This window comes from Podarcis muralis, chromosome 3, assembly GCF_964188315.1.
Source record: "Podarcis muralis chromosome 3, rPodMur119.hap1.1, whole genome shotgun sequence".
NCBI classification, from domain to species: Eukaryota; Metazoa; Chordata; class Lepidosauria; order Squamata; family Lacertidae; genus Podarcis; species Podarcis muralis.
In genome coordinates this window covers 46,699,574-46,724,706 of record NC_135657.1, presented here as the reverse complement: position 1 = coordinate 46,724,706, position 25,133 = coordinate 46,699,574, and the positions used below count along the sequence as shown (strand labels likewise).

The 25,133-nt window shown below is 41.3% G+C and overlaps 1 protein-coding gene across 4 annotated transcripts in view; it reads right to left on the bottom strand.

Annotated features, from left to right (window-relative positions):
- The window catches only part of PCNX2 (pecanex 2), a 110,764-nt gene that overhangs the window by 37,799 nt on the left and 47,832 nt on the right, over window positions 1-25,133 (bottom strand). For 3 of the 4 annotated variants that reach the window (XR_013392194.1, XM_028724040.2, XM_077925789.1), the window contains exons 18-23: window positions 21,338-21,430; window positions 19,977-20,127; window positions 16,727-16,868; window positions 12,726-12,903; window positions 6,016-6,124; window positions 3,710-3,839 (exon numbers count right to left, since the gene is read on the bottom strand). Coding sequence is in view for 3 of the 4 variants with exons in the window: in XM_028724040.2 (XP_028579873.2) it covers window positions 3,710-3,839; window positions 6,016-6,124; window positions 12,726-12,903; window positions 16,727-16,868; window positions 19,977-20,127; window positions 21,338-21,430 (803 nt within the window). In the remaining variant the exon portion in view is untranslated. The remainder of the gene's footprint in view (window positions 1-3,709; window positions 3,840-6,015; window positions 6,125-12,725; window positions 12,904-16,726; window positions 16,869-19,976; window positions 20,128-21,337; window positions 21,431-25,133) is intronic. The other variant, XM_077925790.1, reaches the window with a different exon arrangement.

The window sequence follows — 25,133 nt, the reverse complement described above, 5'->3', positions numbered from 1 at the left end:
AAATGTTGCATTTGCTTGCAAAGTGTGGCTTGGCTTGGCTCACTTTTTGGAATCATCAGAAACCATTTCTTTTCAGGTATTTTCTGAGATGGAAGATTCCAGTCTTCTTCATCTGATCTGGCACACTATGCTCTATCTCAGGCACAGGCAAACTCCGGCCCTCCAGATGTTTGGGACTACAATTCCCATCATCCCTGACCACTGGTCCTGTTAGCTAGGGATGATAGGAATTGTAGTCCCAAACATCTGGAGGGCCGGAGTTTGCCTATGCCTGCTCTATCTGCATGCATTGGGAGGACAGAGATTGATTCTGTGTTTTGAAGAAAGCAGATAGATGAGATCACTATCTTCCCAACTTTATCATTCTATGATGTTGCTGAATAAAGATTATCATTGATCCTGGAAAGGTTATAGATAATGTTTTAAAGTCCATAATTCACCAACCTAGCATGGCAAAGTATCGCATTTATTGCTAGATACTCTGTGGGGTATCAGACTGGGAACTGATTCTTCCTTCAGGCTTAAAGTGGATTTGATATGAGGGGTCCCTCACCACATCTCTCTTTGCTTTTATTTTTACCGTAAAGCAAGCATGGAGGCTCTTCCATCTCAATCCTCATTGGGTTGGTTTTTTTGGGGGGGTTGCCCCCTTAAGTTTCCCCCCTAAATATTTGTTACATCTCTGCAAAGCTTTGGATTTCGACAATCATGTTGATCCTTCCCACTTGTATGTGAGTGGTGCTGTTGTGGCGATGAAAAAGTTGGTACTCAGAGGATGCATCTGTTCTTTGTATACAGTGCGATCACATCTTACATGCATCTTGCTTAACACAGATGCAGTTTTATGCTTCTGACTGCAGCCTCTGGGGGACAGACCTCTCAAGTAGGGAACCAGGGAGAAAGGCTCTCAAGGAATATCCGAGGGGAGTGGAGACCTCCTGATCTGTATTTGGAAGGTGGGAGAGAAGCAGTGCCCTGCAGTGAGCTTTAAGAGCTACCAAAGGGGGAAGAGAGAGGCAGTTTTCTAGGGCCCTGGCTAAACTGGAGGGCGACAATCCCAGGGAGTCTGAGGTTCTGGCCTATACACGATTTTGCATGCATGCACTCTGCCCAGAACTTAACCCTTGCCTAAGATGCCATCTCACTCTCTAGGGTTGAACAGTTGCTCCCTGTTGTGTTAAAAATTATTGGCACTGAACAATAGATTCTGAAACTCTTTCCTGAAAAAATCAAGAATTGTCTCAAGTAAATACACAACTTGTACAACTCACTTTAGCCTTTCCCCTACCCATTCATAGCCACACACATAAAATTGCTTCTGTTCCCTAAAACCACAAAAACCAAACACTTGTTATTGTTCTTATTAGGTGGACATTTGAGGAATAGGAGGTGGAGAAAAACAGACCCTGCTGGTATCTTCAGAGTTTGGGGATATCACAGCGCTTGCAGCTCACTGGGAAGAGAGGAGGAGAGAGAAGGCTCTGGAGATCTGACCTGACTTATCCTGGTTATGTAACTAGAATCTTGATTCTTTCTTTCTGTCTCAAGCTGCCAGGAATGAATATGTGGGGCAATGATTCTTTACGCTGGAGCAGGAAGCAATTCAAAATGAATGACTTGTTCTTGTAGGCTGTGATTGACATTATGTCCACACGTGCGTGTACATGTGATCAACTGAAATCATTGCAGGCACAGAATGCAAGCCATCAGGAATGTCTCTTGAATAAATCCCTTGACATGAGGGCTGCCATCCAATTAAATATATCTTAATTAATTGAATAAGTTTTGATGGATTAATTAATTTATTGAATTTGCATAAATCTGCACGTGGATTCTGAAAATGAAAGAATTCTCTTTGGATTAAGGTGATGCGTGAATATGTCAGAGTATGAAAGACCCGTACAAATGCCTCTCCTTAGATGGCACCCACCATTGGGGATTATATAGGTACGTAAATTAAAAATAACATAAAAGGTTTATTCAAAATTAATAAATCTGGCCAATCAATCAACTAAACCCTGCAACCCTGCTTAAAATGGGAGTTTGCAGAAAACGACAGCCCTCCTCTTGCGCAACTTGCATTCATTTCACACAAGATGTTTCCATATGGCATGCATATGTGTAGCAAGCATTTTTATAGTATACCTTTCATGAGGAAGGAAGGAAGAATGAAAAGCAAGAAAAATAAAAGCGCTTCTGTTTATTGCCACTTTGATCCTATTGCTAGGATTTTTCTGAAGGCACACAGTGGCGTTTGCCAGTGTACCTATGGTGACATGGCATGCTTAGCAAGTGGGCCACATCTATTCTACGATGCGTTCCAGCTATAATATCATTAGAAAGGCTACCAGCACATATATTGGGCATAGAACTGAGTTTATGTTGATGGCTTTGTGGCATGTGAGATGCACTTGGAATATACGCAGCAGAGTGGTTGCAAGTTGCATGTTGCCCAAAAGTGTTATTAGAAAAAGAAAAACTACTCTCTTGGGCCCCCCAAAAAAATTAAAGGGGGAAAAACTGGATGTACATTTCCACAATATAAGATAAAAAACAAATAAAATAAAACCTACATACATCAACAGTGTTTTGTGTTGTGTAGGCTCCTATGGGCCCCGCCTGCTAATCTGCTCCCTAAAATACCACTGGTTTGCTCATTTCTATATATAGGGTACCTACATTCTGCATGGACTTTTCAACAATTACTTTGATAAAATGCATATTTTGTTATGTGCAAATGGCTTTAGATACCTATTAGGTCGATAAATTACCATATAGCATATATTCAAGACAAAAAACAGTGACAAATTGTTGTTGACAAAGGACAGCTGGACATATAAAGGGCCCTATTACCTTTAGTAGCTTAGGGCCTCATCAAACCTAAATCCAGCCCTGGGTGCCATCCCATTTCCATTCCCTCCTTGCTGCTTAATAATAATTTTGTTATTTGTACCCTGCCTATCTGACTTCAGTTCTATGGCTCCCTACCACCCTGGCTGGGCTTCAGAAAGGTGTTGCAAATATGTACTTGGAACCCTGGGGCTGGGGAGAACAGCAGTGGGGAGTAAGAGAGCTGCTGCAACCTGCTCCCCCTACTGCCCCTCCCAAAAAAGTGAGAAAATGACTGGAAAATCACCCCCCTACCCCACCCCCTGATGCTGACATTGCTTTTCAGCAAAGAAGTAAACTGTCAGGGTTTCCTTACACATGACTGCATGTAATGTGTAGTTTGGCTCTAACAGACTCAGCCTTAAAGGTGAGAGCTTTGCTGCCCACCCAGCACCACTTATCTGACAGAACATTAACTGGCTAACATAAATTGTATTAATCCATTTTGACTTCTGCTGCCCAAAGGCCGAAATGATTTAGTTTCTAACTGCGGCTGCTGAATCAATAGCTGTTGACATTTGAGGCAGTTATGATTTACTCCCATAGTTTTTTTGGGTTTTTTTTGCCCTCTATGCCCAGTAAATGGGTTGTGACAACTCCACTCTGATGATTGTTTAAATACATTTATTTTCCAAAATGACTAACATTCTACCAAACAGCCACTGGTTCAACATGCCCGGGAACAGCAGCAAAATAAGCAGAGCAATCTTCAAGGTCCACAGAAAAGCTGTGGGAACTGTTAAGCATAGAAGGAAAGCTTTCGAAAGCTCCAAAAAACATTTAACAATAAAGTAAACAGATGTATAACACTTTGCCTTACTTGTAATTCCTTTCCCAGAACTTCACTGGTCTGGCGTATGATGTGAGAAAAATGACACTCCCGAGAAATGGACTCAGCGGAGTAGAAAAGATTGCAGTGGCCAGAGTCTGAAAGAAGAGCATTGCCGAATCTGAAAATTTCAAGTTAAGGTAACACAGATGAACTCGCTGCCTTTTATGCTGTCCTTCGGGCACTTTCTGACCTATTTATCTTACTAACTTTCTCCACAAAGAGGCAGAAGCAAGGAAGTGTCAGGTAAAAGATGAGAGCCACCATCATTCAAACTTACCTGACTTAGTTGTGTGTCTATCATTTGTCCCCAGTGAATGTTATGCTATGGACAAGATTACTGACATTTATCCAAACTTTCAGTGTCCCTGGGCTTCGAATGCCAATTGGATGCACGATTTAGCCGAAGCTAAGCCCTTTAGGCCTCACTGAGTTCAATGATAGAGCTCTAAATATATGCATAACTGCCTCATTGAAATCAACAGTACTTTGAAGTGTTTTTCTTTTTCTTTTACTTTGGCTACAGAGTCAGTGTGGTGCAGTGTTGGCGAGGTCCTGAGAGACCCGGGTTCAAATACTCCCTTGGCCATGAAGCTCCCTTGTGCCTAACCTCTCAGCCTAACCTACCTCAAACAGTTGTGGGAATTAAATGAGGAAAGGAAGAACCTTGAAATCTTTGGATTAAAAGATGGAATATAAATGCAATAAATAAAGAAATAAATGAATAATAGATTGGGCTGTTTGTCACTTGAATTAATTCAGGGTCCTGTATTGAAATGTGTCTAACATTTCTTCTTAATCTGTCATATATGAGCAACTTCTACTGTCATAAATAACTAATATGCTAATGATTTCTTTTTTTCATCCATCTGTCTCAGGAGTGTGCCTTTGGGGGTGAAGCCAAACTGTTGGAAGGTTACATACAGTGCCTGCAGAGACTGATATGGGAGAGACATGTTTTCTTGGTAATTGAAGTAATAATCACATTTCAGCTTTTCTCCTAAGGCCTAATTAATCAAACGTTTGATGTTATCTGCCGTTTCAGTAAATACTTATCAAGTATATATCTGGAACTCCTTAAATTTATTGAGAGGATACTATATAATGATGTCTGTGCCTATTAGTGATTATGTGAGATGAGTTGCCCTCAGAGCCTCTCAAACCCAGTGGAGAGGATATGGGGATGAAGGAAGTGTCAACAAAGTTCAGTTGCCATAATATTGTGGACTCGTGATTCATACTGGCTTGGAAGGACAGAAAGTCATCACTGTGGAGTACGTGCAAGGAGCAAGAAAGGTAGAGAAACCAAAGAAGAGGGGTCGAGGAAGCCTCCTAAAGACTACTTCAAAATCAAAAGCATTACAAAAATAGCTATGCACACTCAAAGGCAATGGAGGCACTCAATACATGCATATATTCCTCTATAATAAACAGGGAGAAAAAACGTAAGAGCTCTCATGCCAATAAGCAAATGGAGGACCTTGGGAAAAAGAAGGCCTACACCAGGCATAGGCAAACTCGGCCCTCCAGATGTTTTGAGACTACAATTCCCATCATCCCTGACCACTGGTCCTGTTAGCTAGGGATGATGGGATTTGTAGTCCCAAAACATCTGGAGGGCCGAGTTTGCCTATGCCTGGGCCTACATCTTTAAGACCAGAAGGATCCCAGCAATAATCCAGCGAACAGACTTTCACGACTTCACTATAAAAATGTAACATTCATAGTAATAACAACAACAATTATTATTGCTAATCTGATCTCTGTAGTTCAGTCACTTTCTCTATTCCCAATTAATGACATAGAGGCAGTGCCACCAGTAGGGCTTTCATTTCTGAAAATGTTGTATCAGAGTGGTGAGATTAGCAGAGATTCCCAGAGAGTCTGGGAAAGTCTAAGAGTCAGTGTCCAATTTCCTTATCTGTCCGAGAGCCAACAATACATTTTAGCCATTCTTACCTACATACTAGAGTGGCTTCTGAAGCAAAGCAGACTTTAAGTTACACACCTCACCGAAGAAGTAATAATGTCACAAGCAATAATGAAATACATTTCTCAACTCATTGCTTTTTCTTATTTTTATCCGTTTAATAATTTATATCCCACTTTTCAAAGTATTGTTCAAAGGATCTTTTTTAATATTGCATTTTCTCCCTCTGGGAATATCTATACTTTTTTTTCCAAAACCCTAACATAAAAAAAACAAAACTTTTCTTAATATCAATTGCCCAAGAACCCCCTGCTTTCCTTAACCCTCTGACTGCAGAACAAAATAGCAGGTACACTAAAAAGGATATGAGGTATTGCAAAGAGCTGAGCAAATACATGGAACGAAGAGCCCCAAGCAATCTGCCAAGGAGCAATATAGGTCAGAATGAACTGCAACTTTTGCAGGAGGTCCCACAGCTGAAAGCAAAAGAGTCAGAAAAGTTATGACAGCGTATGTGAAAAGCACTTTTGAAAGAAAGAAAGAAAGAAAGAAAGAAAGAAAGAAAGAAAGAAAGAAAGAAAGAAAGCATTTTACCATATATATCCTATACAACACGCAACGACCACGTACCTATATTACAATTATACTACCTCTTGGATTGTTGGTATTCAGTTCATATAGAAAGTGAAGTGGAATTTTTATTTTAACACAATATTTAATCAATCAATCAATCAATCAATCAATCAATCAATATTATTATTAATTACCCGCCCTTCACCCCAAGGTCTGAGAGCAGGTTACAGCATTAAACACAATATTAAAAACAATTTAAAACAACTTGCAATCATAAAAAGTTGGGTCCTGAAAACATACACCTCTGGTGTCAAAAGTGTAAAGTGGGACATCTTCAACATCAATGAAGGTGCCTTGTGCACCTCTGCTGGGAGTTTCACATCTTTGGGGCCAGCACTGAGAATGCCCTCCCCAGGGGTGCCACCTGCCCTCCAAGCCCATGAGGGTGGAGGAACTACCAAGAGGACCCCCTCTGCTGATCTCAGCACTCAAGAGGGTCTGTAGGTGATCTTTCAGGCATTGGGAACGTGAGTGGTCAGGGTAGCCATATGGCGCACAGAACACATCTACCAGATAAACCCACCAGATTTTTCTCTGTAGAAAAATGAGCTTTCTAGCCAAGATGTTGTTCCCCATCACAAACGTGGGAAGAAGAAGAAGAAGAAGAAGAAGAAGAAGAAGAAGAAGAAGAAGAAGAAGAAGAAGAAGGGAACTTTCCTAAAATAAAACGAAGATATATAAATATAATGGCTAAATGTGTGAGAGACTTCTTTGTGTTCCATACTCCCCTGCTCTTAGGGAGGAAAGTGAGGTCACAACAGGTAAAGGAGCTACTGCCTAAGGGAGCAGCTCCAGGTTGCATCTTTTCCTCTGCCCCTCTGTAACATGCAGGGCAACTTGCTCCGTAACCAGACATTATAATTCTGTGAGTTATGACATCAGGGCATGGTTCCAGATGAAGTACATCTTACAGAGCCAAAGGGAGAAACACTTCCAGTCGATTGTCTTTTTCAGTGGGGTGATTCACACAGCCATTTTTGAAGATTACTTTCAGTTATGGTGGTTCCTGCTTTGACTGCCAAGATCAAGGGTCCCCAACATAGCACTTGTGGGCATATATGTGCCTACAGAGGCCTTCCCTGGCCCCTCTCCAAAATTCAGATTAAAAGAAACATTATATTGTAGTCAATAGACTAGGTTGTGGTGTATGAGTGGCTGCCGTGTGTATGGTATCCCTGACCTCCTCTAGTTTGCAAAAGGTAAAGGTAAAGGGACCCCTGACCATTAGGCCCAGTCGTGACCAACTCTGGGGTTGCGGCGCTCATATCGCTTTATTGGCCGAGGGAGCCGGCGTACAGCTTCCGGGTCATGTGGCCAGCATGACTAAGCCGCTCCTGGCGAACCAGAGCAGCGCACGGAAATGCTGTTTACCTTCCCGCTGGAGCGGTACCTATTTATCTACTTGCACTCTGACGTGCTTTCGAACTGCTAGGTTGGCAGGAGCAGGGACCAAACAACAGGAGCTCACCCCATCATGGGGATTCTAACCGCCGACCTTCTGATCGGCAAGCCCTAGGCTCTGTGGTTCAACCCACAGCGCCACCCGCATCCCCTAGTTTGCAAAGACACTCCCCAAAAAAGGGAATGTGACCCTTCACTCAAGAGTAAATGAAGATGCAGTTCTACCATACACTCCACCCCCACAGTTACACGTTGCCTTGACTTATTTTTTAATAGGTTTTTTTTTTCCTTTTTCAAAATGGTCTGATAAATCTGGAAGTTTGGCTGAATACTGACGGCTGCTTCACTGTGCCTGTCCATCCAGACTAACCAATGAAAAAGTCACCAAACACTGAAAGTAATTTTGCGCACAATCCCGTTCTATCCCTTTCTATCCCCATCCCTTGCTTTTTCACAAAACTCTACATCCGGAGCAGAGCACACAAAATCACCAAGTCAGCTAGGCTCTTTGAGCAAACTGTGCAACTATGCAAAGTGTGTGAATCATAAAAATTCAAAGCATTATGTGAATCTGCCCAATTTGCAAAACTTGTTATCTGCTGCAGTATTTGAGCTTTGTAATCACAGAGCTTGGGGTGCTTTAATGCCGCATTTGAGACCCCCAGATTCATAGCCCTGTTATAACCACATAACTGTCGGTTACCTATTCTGAAACATCTTACTACTTCCACTGTTGAATTGGAATTATAATACTTTTCTTTTATGTGCATCCAATTAGAGATAATATTTTGCCCATTTGCAGACTAATTTGTGTTTATCTCCCTTAATGTGCATTGCTCATGAATGTTTTGAGCAATCTTTCTGCATCTTTGGAGAAAATTGGCAGAGCTGGGGGAACTTACATGTTGCCGATGATAAAGATTTCCTCATTGAAGTGCAATTTCTTTTCTACAAATCTAACTTCCCATTAACACTGAAAGTCATTTATGACTTGTGTACATCTTAGCTTCTGTTTATGCTTTCACCTATTTTTCTATACAAAATGTCATTCAAGTGAATCTTGTCTCTGAACTTAAAAGCTTTATAACTCTTCCCCTTAATTTGTTTCAGTTCTGCTATCAGTAAAAAGTTGTATCCAGCGGTAACCTTCCATTCATGGAGAGCTCTTTAATCCTCTGGAGACTTCCATGAAGGAAAGGGGAAAAGTGATTTCCACCCATTTTCCCTCCTTTTCGCAGCCCCCTATGTCCCGCCCCCACTTGATCCAGCCTCCAGAGGCCTGGAGGAACTTCCAGAATAGTATGGGAGGTGGTGCAAGGAACTGCAGGAAAAAGGGGGCAATTTTTAAAAATGGCCTTCTCCCCATACCATTCATAAAAGGCTCAGTTGCATCAAAGAGCTTTCCATAAATGAAGAGCAGTCCATTTTTCTTGCAGATGAGGAAGTTTCATTACAACCTCAAGGAGAAGCCCAGCAGGTGGTCTTGTGCTGAGCAGATTAAGTTGACAGATTCATTTTGTAACGTTTTTCATAAGAAATTTTGACAGGTTTTGACCTTAATCGGAGCCAAGCACACATATTGCCAAAGGACAAGGGTTCAACTGAACATATAAAACATTTCAGACTGAGATATCAAAGACCTTTTCAACAAATGTTTTGGATTTCAGGTGATTATGTTGCTTATCAGAATAAAAAGGCTAGCGGATTTCTGTCCTATCACTGAACATATCTTTACAACACTGGGTTGTTGTATGATGAAATAATCCAAGTGGAATTTATCAGACTCTCTATGTGTATTCAAGAGACACCACTCACCAGGCAAGATAGATTATTGCAGTTTGTGAAGTGTGAGTTGTAGGGCTTAATTCTTTTGGACAACTTGGTTCCACTTTTGTTATCTGTTTGTAGGGGAATGTGAACGCCAGCAATTTCCCATGGCAAACTTAAAGTTCACCGCTCTCTAATAAACAACCATTGCAATCATGCAAAGTAGCGGCATGTAGGGTATTTCCAGAGAAGAAACAGTGGGCTCAGGGAATCTGCTGTTGGCATTCAAGAGAAAATGGGGTGAAAAATCTGGGATGAAGTCAAACTGCTGTGCTAGCAACACTGCAGTGACTTTCCTGGAGTGCAGGCCTGGGCATTGTGCACCGCAAACCTGGGCTGCCCAGATAACAGGACCTACCCTCTCGCCCTCACTGATGTGGTCCAAAGGAAAGCAGAGCAATTAATTTGGCACCAGCTTGGCTGTAGGAGTTGCTGGAAAGAAGTGTACAAGTCACCATCCAACCGTCTTAGGGACTCAACTCCGGATTTGTGTAGGACTTACTCTCTAGCCTTTTCTTCTCCCAAAGATATCCCCAAGGCAGCAGAAGTTTAGGATCAGAGTTTTCCTTCTGCTAGATGGGCTATCTTCTCAGGTTGGTAAGCTCGATCTGCCCCTCATTTCCTCTATAACACTTGCAAAAATTGCCTTCTTGACCGCTGGACCCACTACTACACCAGAGCCTGTCTTTGCCTGCAGGAGAAGTCCCACTGAGGATTTGAGACCCATCAGCTACCTGATTTAGCCGGCCGGTAGAAGCCGTTTCTCAGAGTGTGGCCACTGTCGCACTCTGACAGCTTCTAGGAGCCACAGGTGAGAGCTGAGCGCAGGGTGGGGACCAAAGGTGGACAAACGGACCCCAGAAGGAGCATGATGTGTCCCCCCACCAGAGGTATTATTCATCTCCTAACACCCCATACACTTCCCACAACTGTTCCTTTCTTTAATCAGTCCTCTCTGATGTCTAGATTTCCTGTGTGTCTAAATCTTCCCCATTGAAAAGGTGAACATTCTGAGTGGCAATGGTACAATCCAAGCCACTGGCCTGGTTATCCTCCCCTATTTCAATCAGTTTCAGTTCCCTACATATCACACAGCTATTTCTAATCCTGGATCACAGCCAAAATGCATCATCCATGCACGGCACTCCCAATACCTTTATGCACCATTTTAATTTTGGTTCTGGGGGCAGGGCTCCCAACCAATTTACTGAACTGGGTGTTCCAGTATGCAGTAGCACATCCCAAAGCAGCTGCAAGGAGCTAATAGGGGGAGGAAAGTGGCTGTGGAAAGCAGTGCCCTGTGAGCAATAAGGTTGATATGCATCCTCATTGGACTGCATTAATTACATACATGGGTCACCAATGTGGCGCTTGCAGGTGTTCAGAAGTCTGCAGAGGCCCTTCCTTGGGGCCCACAGGTGCTCATTGCCTTCTCTTGCTGAAATTAGGCTTGAAAGAAGCTTTATTTTGTAGTCAATAGAAGGCTATTTAAGCCTAATTGCAATGGGGGTTGGAGGGGCTCTCCCCTCCCCAGCTGTGACCCGCCCACACAGCAAATGCCCCATACACTGTAATTAGGCTTCCTTCCATTGGCTACAACAGAAAGCTTTATTTCAAGCCTAATTACAGCAGTGGGGTAATTTGGGGCGTGGGGAGCAGTCACAAATGAGGAGGAAGGGATACCCCTTCCCTTGCCAGCTGTGACCCCCCGTCACCATTGCAAAGCACGTTGCTGAGGACAGATGAAGAAAGTGTCATCTAACCTGGAATAACAAAGCTGGAGATGTTGTCTACTGTGGGTTTATTTCATTTCCTTTAGTGGAAAAATGGATATGCTTCTTCAACCGTGGCTTCACACGGATTGTTTTTTTCTACTGAAATGATTACACAGACTTACAACACTTAGGAAAAAGCCTTGCTGCTCAGACATGGGAAAAATCACACCTTCAGAGAATAATAAGTTCCTGGCTGTCACTTCCAGAGTTATTTCTACATAGCCAAAGGTGGTGGCAGCAAAAATGTGCTTTCTATCTTTCAAAAAAGAGTTGTCAACATTATGGTGATTGAATAGTGCATTGATTGAAGCTGTCAGTTCTTTTTCTTGCTGAAGCAGAATGGACCATAGAGGGTTGGGAAAGATACAGATACAGTGCCTGACGCCATCTGAGCAGGGACTTGACAGATAGACTTTTCATAGGAATAAAATTACCCCAAATTAATTTTTTAAAAGGCCAGCCCACAACATTTCAGAGATTCTTGGGGATTTAGATCCATGTGATGAAATAATAACCTGCAAAATGTAATAATTAATATTCAAAACCCAGCAATCCTATAAGTATTTCATTTACAGAGCCACTGCAAATCTCTAATTACCAGCTCAATGAGATTGTACTTTTCACTCATTGTCTCAGCATGCCTCTGAATGAAACAATTTCAGCATGCCTACTCCACACATGCTATTTCCATTTTATTCACTTGTTTCCCAAGATATTGCTACCATGGTCAGCTTCTCAATATTTTGAGATATATGGGTATAGATCTATAGATATAGAAAACATTTGCCCCAAATAAACTCATATAAACTTTTAGGGATGTTCTAAACCTCTAAGACTAATCAAGATCTGCCCCACAAAAATATGTTTAATTGGCCCCTAGCCTGTAGCACTTCTTCAATAAACCTGTAATATATGTACTTGTGATTTTAGTACAGGCAACTCCCAAATTATGTGAGAGTTATGTTCCAAGGCACCAAGCATTTAAGTGAAATCCTGTATATTTGAAACACAATTGAAAAAGCCTACAAACCCTCCTCCCTTACCCTGTCACTTTTTGTGAAGTTTTTGTGACTTTTGGGGTCATTTCTAGGTTTGGCGCAAGTCATGGTTTGTTTCTTTCCAAACAAACCATCAGTAAGACAAGAAACAGCCTTGGTTACTGCTTGTGGTTTGTTTGGAGAATAACAAACAAGGAACACAGGTTCAGATATTCCAACCAATCAGAGCCTGGTTTGTTTCCTGGTGGTGTAGCAGCAGTAGCAGCATGAGCTGGAACTTCCATTTTGTTTCTTTTAGACTATGCTTTAATGTGACATGTTAACTATGTTTTTCAGGTGTTATTGTAGGATACAGTTAGACACATGTTATTAGTTATGGATTTTTGTTTCTTTTTCTTAAACACTCAAAATTGTGACAAAGTTTTAAGTAACAATTCACTTGCCTTATTAAACACAATGGACATCATGAAGAAATTCAACAAGAAGTTATCGGAGTTACCATAGTAGTCAAAGTGGAAGAAGATGACAGTAAAGCTTAATGTAACAAACTGGTGAATGGGATTACAAAATGAAGACCGCAATAGCTTCATTCCCGCAATTGTAATCAGAAAGATATCACAGCTGCAAGAGGGAAAAGAAAGAAAAGAAAGAAAAAATCAGAAAAGTCAAACTTCAATAGAACAACTTATCAGGATGGCTTCTGTTTCGTTTAACTAATCACTATACAAAGGTGACTATTTATGTCTGGCAGGAGTACCATTTTTTAATTGACTTTATTGAATCAAAACACAATGACATAGCTCTCCAAAGTTCTGGTACAACTTTAATCTGGACTGGTCCTGTATTAAAAGACAGGAGGTGACATTCAGCATAATAGAGTCATAGAACTGTAGAACTGGAAGGAACCTGAGGATCATCTAATCCAACTCCCTGCGATGCATGAATCTCAACTAAAGAATCCATATTGGATAGACACCTAACTTTTGCTTTAAAACCTTCAATGAAGAAGAGTCCACCAGCTTCATAGGAAGTCCATTCTAGCTGTTACTGTCAGATAGTTCTTCCTGGTGTTCAGTCATAATCTCCTTTCTTGTATCTGGAAACCATTGGTTTGGGTCCTACCATCAGGAGCAGGAGAAAATAAGCTTCCATGAGAAAGCCCTTTAGCTATCTGAAGATGGCTATCATCTCTCAGCCTTCTCTTGGCTAAACATACCCAATTCCCTCAACCATTCATCATAAGGCTTGGTTTCCAGAACCCTGATAATCTTGGTTGCCCTCCTCTGCACACGTTCCAGCTTGTCAACATCCTTCTTAAATTGTAGTGCCCAGAACTGGACACTATACTCCAGGTGTGGTCTAAGCAAGCAGAATAGAGTGGCACTAGTTCTTCCTTTGATCTGGACACTATACTTCTGTTGATGCAGCCTAGAATAGCATTAGCTATTCATTCATTCATTCATTCATTCATTCTACTGCTGCTGCATCACACTGTTGACTCATGTTGAGCTTGTGGTCTACTAAGACCCCTAGATCCTTTTTACATATACTACTGCCCCCATCTTATATTTGTGCAGCTGGTTCTTCATGCCTAAATGTAAAATCCTGCATTTGTCCCTACTGAAATTCTTTTTCTTAGTCTGGGCTCCAGTTCTCCAATCTGTTAAGGTCATCTTGTATCCTGATTCTGCCTTCAGTAGCATTTGCTACCCATCCCCGTTTGGTGTCATCTGCAAATGTGATGAGCATCCCCTCAATTCCTTCATCCAAGTCATTTATAAAGATGTTGAACAACAACGGGCCCAGGACAGAACCCTGCAACACCTCACTTGTCACCTTTTTTCCAGGATGACGAGGAACCATTAGTGAGCACTCTTTGGGTTTGTCTGGCATGACTTGTCTTTGAGAACCCATGCTGGGTCTTAGTAATCACAGATCAAATGTTTAATTATCCGTTCTAGGACCTTTCCTGGTATTGACATCAAGCTGACTGGCTGGGTCTTCTCCCCACCCCCCTTTTGAAGATCGGGGCAACATCTGCCCACTTCCAGTCTGCAGGAACCTCCTCTGTTCTCCAAGAATTCTCACAGATAATAGACAGAGGCACTGAGATAACATCGGCAATTTCCTTGACCAGACTTCATCATGTGACCAGACTTTCACTTGCATGATGTGACTTCCCATTCTTCTTCTCCCTCCCTGGGTGCCCCCCAAATCTGCTCGAGGGTTGAGGAATGTCCCAAAGCAGAGTTTGGGAGCACATGAAAGGACTACAAGGGAAAGGAAGAGAGGAGAAAGTGCTGCACAATGGGCAGCATTAAGCAGGATACGCAGATTCAAATTTCTGCTCTGCCTTTTAGCCCACTAGATGATTTTGGGCCAGTCACTATTTCCCAGCTCAACCACACGTCTATTGAAAGAATTAAGATGAAATGGCAGAACACAACTTCCCCCGAATCCTTTGGAACAAATTTCAAATAAACAACGATTTAAAAGGCTGCTGTCCTTATCTAGTATATGTATAACATATCTGAAAGATGTACCCATGAATTAAACTGATTTCCCTGCTGAAAGCACAGTGTTATATGTTTTCAGAGATCATTAATCATTATAATAGTTTTGGTGTCAACATACTGTTAAGTACTAGAAAATTAGAACATAAAGAAAGATAGTTGGCAAACTTCCCAGAATTCTTGCTTCTATCTTTTAGTAGGCATTGTGCTCTTTGTTTTACACCTTTATTTGTACATTGATCCATTTTTGCTGTGGAAAATAATTTTATTTTTTTAATGCAGTTTTCCAATAAAGATTACATAATAATTGCTCCTAGGTTAATAGACATATTGCTATATACATATAGGCATTGCATACCCTCTTTGAAATCTTCCTTATGTTAATAAAGTAAACAGCACACTGTAGAAAAAGCAGGCTGTGGCACTGAAAAGAATGGAGGAAGGTCACAAACCTCTTGCACAAATGGGGCAGGGAACTACCAATTGGGGTAGCAGAAAAACAGGGGTTCATTGTGAAGGGGGTTGCCCTTCCTTGACTTTCATATAAGATTGCAAATGTGTTCAGTTTTAGTTATTTTTACCTCAGTGAACCAAGCAATTTCCTTTTGTAATAGAAGCTTGCCTGACCCATTCCCAAAGGTATGTACTAGGAGTTTCAGGGCACCTTTCATCCATGGAAACAAACTACTGTATGGGTTGACTACTGAAATCAGCCAAGTGGGAATTATGTCACCTCAGAGAAGGGATGGTAAAGCAGTGATGGGGAAATTGAGGTCTAAAGAAGTTATTGGGCTGCAACTCCCATAAGAACCAGCCACACTGCTAATGGTGAGGGAGGACAGGGGTAGGAGTCCAGCAGCATCTAGAGGGCCACAGGTTTCCCCATTCCTGAGATAAGTTATTGATGCAAATCCTGCACACGTTGTTTCATAAAGGAACTGTGATGCTGCCACTATCTTCAAATTAAATGAAAACAAGCCACAAGGTTTCAGAATGTCTTCTCCAATGAGCGACATGTGCCAGTTTTTTTAAGACCTTGATACATGTTGTGCTCTGGTTGTTCATTCGGGATTTTCAGCCTGGATGGATTTCGGTGGATATGAATCTAAAAGGCACTTATTCTTTGCTCCATGTCCCTTCAAGCAGATCTTTAGGTTCGCTAGAGATAAGGCTACTCCAAACAATCAGCTAAATGTTGCCATGTGAATGAAATGTCAGAAACTCTTTTGGAGGCTGTCAGAGCTTCTTCTCTCATCCGTACTTTCAGTTTTGAAAGCAACACAGATAAGATGAGTTCTGAACTCACTGGCAGGCATGCTCCAACGTGATGAGAGCACTTGCTGGGTTTGGCATCCCTGGAGAAGAATGAAGTTCAAGAAGGAAGGGCAAGGGGAAGAGCAAATGCTATCCTCCAGCCACATATGGCAGCCCACCAGGTTCAGGCTCATGCTGCCTGCATGGCCAGGGTTAGTGCAAGACATATTTCCACCTGAAGCAGAGCTCCTATGGCCCCATGTGTGGGGGGATAGACAAATCTCTGAGGCCACCTTGCTCAGCATACCTCATTCTGGGGGAAAGCACTTCCAAGGAAGAGGCCCCACTGGACAGCCCCACTTTCAGCAAAGGAGCACTCCAACAACACTCAACAGTGGTGAGTTAGTGGGGTGAGGGCACATAAATCCATTGCCTTTCCTGTCGCACCATCTGATGCAAAGGTCTCAATGCAGCCAATGGGTAGGCCAACCTGGAGGGAGAGGCAGGAGAGACATCAAGCACCTCTCCAGTTACAAATAATGGCTGCTATAGGTGACAGCAGTTTAGGAGAGGCAGGTCACAAGTTGTGGAAGCCTGAATGGTGGACCAGATGCATAAATGATATTCACCAGCTCTTAATTCTACAAATAATGTATCATAACATTTAAGTAACTTACTGTGGAGTCAGCCTCTTGTATTTGCTGATTGAGAAGGCGTCATTGGTGAGGGCATTCAGTATTATTGCCGGATACAAGATGTACTTTTCAAAACACTGAAGCCACACATAGAGTCTTTCAAACCACATTAAATGGGCAGCACCTGAACATTTCAAAACAAAGTGATGTCAAAACTCTTGCCATGCATAACAGGGTATAGCTCATCTGTCTCACACATGGCATTAGCTGATTTATTCATTTATCACATGGAATGTGAATGCCAAAATTGGCTCTAATTAGGGGGGGGGGGTGTTGATCTCTCATCAAAATCTGAAATGTGCTAGGATACCAAAGTAGAACTCCAAAGGGACATTGGATTCATATGAGCAACTAGAAGTTGATTAAGTGTTGGATCCCTGGTCAGTATTGCATATGTAATTAGATCAGAGCTCCATAAGAATGCAGATTTAACAGCAGTTCTAGAAGCAACAGAAAATTGCAGTGAAGAAAACTAGTTTTAACTAAGGGGATGCACAAGCCATAGCACTATATGTGAATAGCAATGCAACAGCAAAAACATCAGAGAAGGCAGGTCAATAGCAATAGCAGGTGGGAAGTTATTAAGCAGGCAGGAAACCCAACACATCTTAAGCTGGGGTGACTATTTCAAATCAGAGAGTCAAATTCTTCTTCAAAGATACATTGGTTGCAGGTAGTTTTCTTCTTCTTCTAGTACTTAACATTTTACAGTACCTTCTGAACTGAGCCAGGTAACCCTTAGCTTGAAACACACTTGGTTTCCAACCTGGGCACAAATCATAGCTTAGATAAAATTGTTGTCTTTTGAAGAATTCTTTTTTTGGGGGGGGACAGAGTTGAATCTTGTGCCATATAAGAATAAAGTATTTGGTGGAGTGCATCACAATCCTGGTCTGCTAGTATGAAAACCAAGTCCAGAATGCAAAGTCATTTCTAACGCTCACTGGCTGTTAGCATTTTATTTTCATCTGGAATTAAACCAATGAAGGAGACCTGCCCTTCCTTTACTCTCTCTATGTCATTCTGTAATAAATGTAAAAAACTAGAAATTCTTCAGTACATTTTGGTATCAAAGACGCTCTTTCGAGATTGATTGTTCAGCGAATATATTTCCATGCAACACCCTCCTGCCAAAGACACTTAACATTATAATGCATATTTTTATTATTTAAATAATACATCTTATAAATATGTTTCTCTCAGAGTATCTAGTTGTTGGATTGGTTTCAAGAAGAGACTGAGGTCACAGACGAGACCTACTGTCTTGACGTTCTTATCTTCAAACATGTCAAAAACACACATTGAGAGCGATTAAAGCACAGACCCATCAAAAGTTGACAGCAAGTTTCTTAATTGGAGCAAAGAAAAAGTGAGGGTTATCCAAAGATAAGCTGGCTCCCAGCCAACAGATTTCTAGGAGAGCTGGAAAGAAGTCTCCAGGCACCACCTGCTGAAGATAGCAATTCCAAAATACCCACAAGATGACTTTTTTAAAAACTCAAATTTAATGTTCCTCAAGACACTACAGGGCAGGAAATTTAAATCACAGTCTCGTGTATTCATGCCACCCAAACTTTAGTTTGCATCCAAATATCTGAAAAAGAATTCTGCCAGAAATTTAAACACTGAGGTGCATTTTAAAATTATGGGTTGCACATACTGCATTAAACTCATTAATCAGCATGCAGTGGTTTTTTTTGTTCTTGTTTGTTTTTAAGATTGTAAGAAGCTTGGAGAAGGACTACAGCTTCCCCAGCAAAGCACCTGCTTTGCATGCAAAAGGTTCCAGGTTCAATCTCTGCCATATCCAGCTGGACTCCCTGCCTGAAACCTTGGAGAGTTGCGGCCAATCAGAGCAGGCAATACTGAGCCAGATGGACCAATGGTCTGACTTCATATAAATAGCTTCCTGATAAATTGGACAAAACTAAAGTCAAAGGCCAGAACAACTACAAGCGCTCAGGTTAGTTGGCTGACATAAATAGAGGATGCAGGTTGTAAAGGTTGTTCTAAACAAAGGGAGAAACTTGTCATCCACTACTACAACACAATATCCTTTTATGCCAATTAGTTCTTTACTGAATCTCTGCCAGGCCTCTAGGAAATTGCATAGCAGCAGAGCTTAGTGGGTTGAGGTCACTGAGAGAACAGCAAATTACCATCCCTGACAGCAGTCGAAATGCTGAACGGGTATACAAAAAGAAAGGAAGAAAAGCAACCACAAAAAAAACCAGTTTCAGCAATTCAGCAATGCTACTTTCTATTGTCAAACTTTATTTGTTCAAATATACTTTCATAAATTGTTGTGTGTGTGTTTTACTTATCTCCAGTCAAAGGTAAAAACAAGCCATGATCCAGGATCATCACACACAGAGAGAGGGTAGACGAATTCAGCAGGAAGAGGGATCGCTCACCTGTCTTGCTTCCTCTCATCCCTGACCTGTTTCCTTATGCCTCCTTCCCACAAGCGCAGGCAGCAATCTGACTGCTTGCACCTGAATCAGGAACAGCTCTGCACACAAATGCGATTGCTGAATGCGCTTACAGGAATACCCTAAGGAAGAGCTTGGTAGGTCAAAATGCATCCGATTTTGCAACACTGCTTTCTTGCAATATTTATTTTGAGGTTTTCAAAGATACATAGCAACAACTGAGTTAAATGCAATGGGAAACAATCTAACAAGAATTACTAATGAAAAATGGGGTGTGTGTTTACACGATCCATGGGAGTTCTATTCAGAATGGAGTCCACAGGGGAATTAAATTGACTTTTTAAAAGTTTTTAATGTTTTTGCTTTTATATTATTTTTTGAACTTTTTAATGCTTTTATTGTATGGTTTTTATATCGTAATAATTTTTAAACGCCTTTGATATAGTTTTTTTTAAAAAAAGAGATATACATATATATACAAATTTATCTGCAAGAGTCCACTTTGAGTAATATCACTGGAATGGGCAAAGAGAATTCAGGATCAGATTAATTCTGTCTCTCCCTGCTCTTGGTGTCTCAACAGCACATTCAGAGAGGCTTCTACCTGATCCCTGATATGCTATTGTTCTTGTGCCCAAAAATTGACTTTGCCACAATCTGCCTGTTTTCATTTCCCTTTGTATTCTGTGAATGATTACTCTCACTGATGTACACAAAAATCATTATAATGTAAAGCACATATAGACAGTGTCACTTAAAACTTTTTTCTTAAAAAAAAAGAAGAAGAAGCTTTTACACACCTCTTAACTCTCTTTGCTGGTATTCTTTATTTTTAAGGATTGGGTGGGAGATCCACAGCCATGGATGGTGCTTGCGAAGCTGAGGAATCAGGTAGTGTGTTATGAATCCCACAGTCCACGCTAAAGCATAAAGCACAATGCTGAGGAATGGCTGAGTTGAAAGGAGAAGAAAAGGGGGGGGGGAGAAACCAAATCTCAGTTAAAAACAATATATTAAGCACTATAATATATATATTTTAAAAAAGAACCGCATGAATTTTTGTAATACTGTTTCCATTCAACATTTGCCCATTTTTATTCTGGAAAACATATGCTTGTACAGGCAGATGTGGGACTGAGGAAACGAAAGCAAACTCTCCTGTCTCTCAGTTACTCTTTACCATGTGCTTTATTACACAGTATCTACTTATATTTTAGTTCAAGAGAAGAGAAAGGTTGCTGTAGTGTTTCACCTGCCTTTGCTAAACTTGTTCTCTCTCTCCCTCTGTGTGTGTGTGTGTGTGTGTGCGCGCGCTTTTTGTTCGGGTTTGTTTGTTTTTTTGCACATTCACAGCCTAAGGAGTCTGTTGTGCTGGGTCATAAAACACAGAAAGTGTCTTTTTTAACGGAATGCCAATAGAAAATCAGAATATGCCAGATACAAGGCTGAAGCGCAAGGAATGCTTCAGGCAGTATATAGAAATTGCTTCCATGATAAATATGAATGGAAGTCAGAAAATAAGGGCTACAACAATTGGTTGACACACTATGGCCAGGATGTGAAGATTACCTGAAATGGTTATGATCTTAGAGTGCATGACACTGTCACCTGGCCACTGCTAATAGTGGCACATAAACACTCCATACAATTGCTTTATCTGGACATAATACTAAAAGATAAGCTAGCTGCATCTAGTGCAATAAGTTCCACTAGCACAACAGGACTTTCCCCCAACTCCTCCCTAGTGCTGAGGGCTCTAGGGAACCTCCTGTCCTTACACTGTGGCAGGCTTTTCTTGGCAAAAACCTTTCACTTCAACTCACGGAAGCCTGACTGTCACGAATATCCTATAGCTGGCAGGTTTTCTCAGCATTCTGAATGCTCATAAACTTTCCAAGGCATTACAGTAGCTCAGCCAATTTGTACCAGCGGCTTTGCGTCACCATAGCCAAAAAACATCTTAGTGCATCGCACCTCATATTTAAAAACTGGATTTTCATATGTGTGAAGTGATACAAAACTCCCAGTACCACTCACAAGCAAATATTCCTTCGTCTGCTAATGTGTCTTCCATAATGGCCTATAATGAGATCTCCTTGCTTTGAATAACAGAGACAATATCTTAGGAAATAATGTAGAAGAAAGGAATTATAATACCTACCCCTAATGACAAGAAAACAGTACTGGCACTGACTGCAAATGACAGCACAGCCGCCACGGAGCACACAATGAGATCTGATTTCAAGGTTTCCCTCTGTGAATATAATTTTAAAATGATCAAACTCAAGTTAAGACCAATTTGACTTGCTAAATGAAGCTACTCCATCTTCAGAAGTTGACAGTTGCAATGAAATTCACATCAGTCACTGCTCAAAGAAGGGGTTGCCAGCATGGCATCCACGCAGGCAGAGGCCTTCCCTGGCACCCGCAGGGTCCCCTCCCACCGCAACCCCTCAGGCTGAAATGGGGCTTGAAAAGAGGCATTCTGCTGTAGCCAACATAATAGACTGCAGTGTTTGTTTGGTTGTTTGGTTGGTTGGTTGGTTGGTTGTGAGCCACCCACAACAGCTTCTCCAGTTTGCAAATGTGTCTTGGGACCCCAAAAATATGCCCATGGGTCACCTGAAAATGTGGGCAAGCCCTGAATGAAAGCATTCCCCAGTTGCTGTTCAGGTAAAAAAAGTTGGCAAAGTGTTACACTAGTTACCGTATTTTTCACTCTATAGGACGCACTCCCCCCCCCTCCAAAAATGAAGGGGAAATGTGTGTGTGTCCTATGGAGCGAATGCAGGCTCCTTGGCTTCAGCGATAGCAACGCGAAGCCTCCGAAGCACAGAGGGAGCGCTCCCTCCGCATTCCGGAGGCTTCAGGGATAGCAGCCTGAAGCCTCCGGAGGCTTCAGGTTCCTTTTGCTGAAGCCGGGAGAGCAAGACTCTCCTGGCTTCAGCAGAGAGGGAGAGCTGCACAGCGCCCCTTCAGCCAAGCGGGAGGAGAAATGGACGGGGCTCCATTTCTCCTGCTGCTTCGCTGAAGGGGCGCTGAGCAGAGAGGGGGAGATTTTTTTTTCCTTGTTCTCCCCCTCTAAAACAAGGTGCGTCCTATGGTCGGGTTTGTCCTATAGAGCAAAAAATACGGTACCTCTAACACTGAAACCCCCCCCCCTCTCTCTCTCTCTCACACACACACACACATCCTCTGAGATGCATGGGAATTGTACAGGAGCAGTGCTTAGTGGGTCAAGCAGAGTCAAACTAGGAGTTCAGGAGACCTGGGTGTGAATCCCCCAATCAGCCATAAAGTTCACCTTGGCTAATCACTTTCTCTCAACTTAGCCTAAGGGACAGGGTTACTGTTAGGATAAAGCTGCACAGCACGAATGCAACACTTATTTATTGCCTCCTTGGCTGAAGCTTTGCTGCTTTATTTATCCTAAAGCGTAACGTTATGTAATATAATAATAATACTATTTATATCAGCCCTCTAATGAGCATAGAGAAGTATAGCCACATCTAGTAATCTTGATGCCAGTTGGGAAGAGCAACAGAAAATGGAAACAAAAGGGCAGAGCAACTGCATAGTCTCAAGAATTCAGTATACTCTGGCAGTGGAATGAATGGCCTCTATACTGTACATGTGCTAAGCCCAGAAGCAGAAAAACACACAACCCAAAAAATCCCCCCAAGGCATAAAAATAGTAGGCATGCCACCAACACCCTTGGAAACACCACCAAAGCCCACCAATTAGGGTTTGCATCTACAACATTGTTTTCTCTCCCACTGGAGTCAATATTTATTGGATATGGTGCGATGCACATTTGCACTGAAATTTGTATCCACTGATGCTATCTGGATACACTATAGAACTGCACTGCATTACTGCATTGCATATTGTTGGTGAGAGGCATATTCTCATTTGCTTTACAAATCAGACAGTAATGCACATTCCCATCCATGGTGTTATACCAAGAGATATGCAAAACAGAATCCAACAGTGTAGATGCAGCAGGGTGACTACAGATTCAGCCCACTGTGTTTGGAATATGTATAACAGGAAGGGGGGAAACCCCCCAGTAAAAACGAGCCTGATGGGATTTGGGTTGCAATTTTGGATAGTTTAGACTATCTAAACTAACCTTCTACAAAGAAAATGCCAATTTCATACCACCCTGTCTCAAATCTGAGAGAACTATGCAATTCTTCTTTTTGCATTTAATTGTGGTTTGATTTGTTTTTCGGAGCTGTGATTCTCCACTACTGCTACAGTGCAGGAAGGAAGTTAGAGTCTGAATGTAACACATGAATACTCTTAGGCTGCTGGTTAATGCTGTAATCAACCATGTGGATGCCTATGAAATTAATTATAAAGCTAGGAAGTTCCATTCTCCAAGTTGAGTGGTTAATTATCCAATGCAGCCGCCTTGTTGATTCCAGTCACCAAGGCTGACAATTGTTACAGTGCCATTCAAGCAACAAAAATGTAGCAAAGGTCACTGGAAAATGCAGTGCTAAGTTATTGCTAATTTGGAGGGGAATCAGAGAGGCTTATTTTAAATAGTAAATCCCTCTAGATTCATCCTGAAGAGTGGACCAATTATCTTCAGCTCAAATGGTATTGATTTCAAGGCACCCAACTTAAAAATAAATATCATCCATATAATTCTATACTCTGTGTGTGTGTGCATATACAAATGTGTAACACACGTTAGCTATTACATTCCTTATTACCAAACTGAAATCATCAGGCTAGATAGGCAGGAACACACATATGTTATATTACTTTTTCACATGCCAACTTCAATTCAACATTTAACAATATTACTTGATGCAGCTTGACTCTGCAAGCCACAAGGGACATAAATCCAACTTAAGGGAAGCTGTAACTTTTAAACCAAGTTATATTCAAGTGTGGTTGGGCACTGCAAAATATTGTTCAATTCACCATAGTCAACACTTAAGGGGATGCTTGATTTACAAATATCTTGAAGGTTGAATCTGGGTCTGAAGATGCCAAGGGAAGGAATATGCCTTTTCCAAGGTCTTTTCTGCAATCCCTGTTTGGTCCACAGTACCCAATCAGAAGTGCAGGAAGTTGTCATGTGGACAGGACTTTGGAATAAATAGAAAAATCATTTCATGGACACAAAATGAGGCAACTGCTGTGACGTGAGGATTTCTGCTAACTCTTGGATACTAGTGTCAGTCCCATTAACGGTATCTATTACAAACTTAAGCAGAGGAGCAGGAATTGTGTCTGTAGCTGTTAGAGTTGTCAAAAATGCCCTTTAATTAATTTCGGAGGAATCTAGGGCTGGTTCAATCGTTTTTGCTACCTCAGGCAATGTAGCAACCACCTCCGCTGCTGAAAGTTGATGTGTCAAGCTACTTTGGTACCCGAGGCAGAAAATCCCACAAGGCCTTCTCCCTACCTCTGGGAATAAATACTTCAATTTATTACTTTACTTTCTTAATTACTTTATCTAACAATGTCAGCTACCTGAAGTGGCTGTCTCGTGCTGCTTCGTGGTAGGGCTGCATCATTCATTAATTACATATTATTATATTATCATATCATTATATTATATTATTATATTATATTATATTATATTATATTATATTATATTATAATATTATATTATATTATATTATATTATATTATATTATATTATATTATATTATATTATATTATATTATATTATATTATATTATTATAATATTATATTTATATTATATTATTACTTTTTAATTCACCTTTCACCAGAGAGAAGAGATCCAGGGCAAGTAACAGCATATAAAAACATTAACAATAGTAGTATTTAAAATACACACAACACTACCTATAACCCCCAAATCAATAATCTAGAAAACCCATTTTTATCCCTCAGGGGATAAAAGCAGAGGGTTCAGACCAGCAGCAGAAATGTAAACTGGAGAGGGTCAGGGCATGATGATGCTTGCTG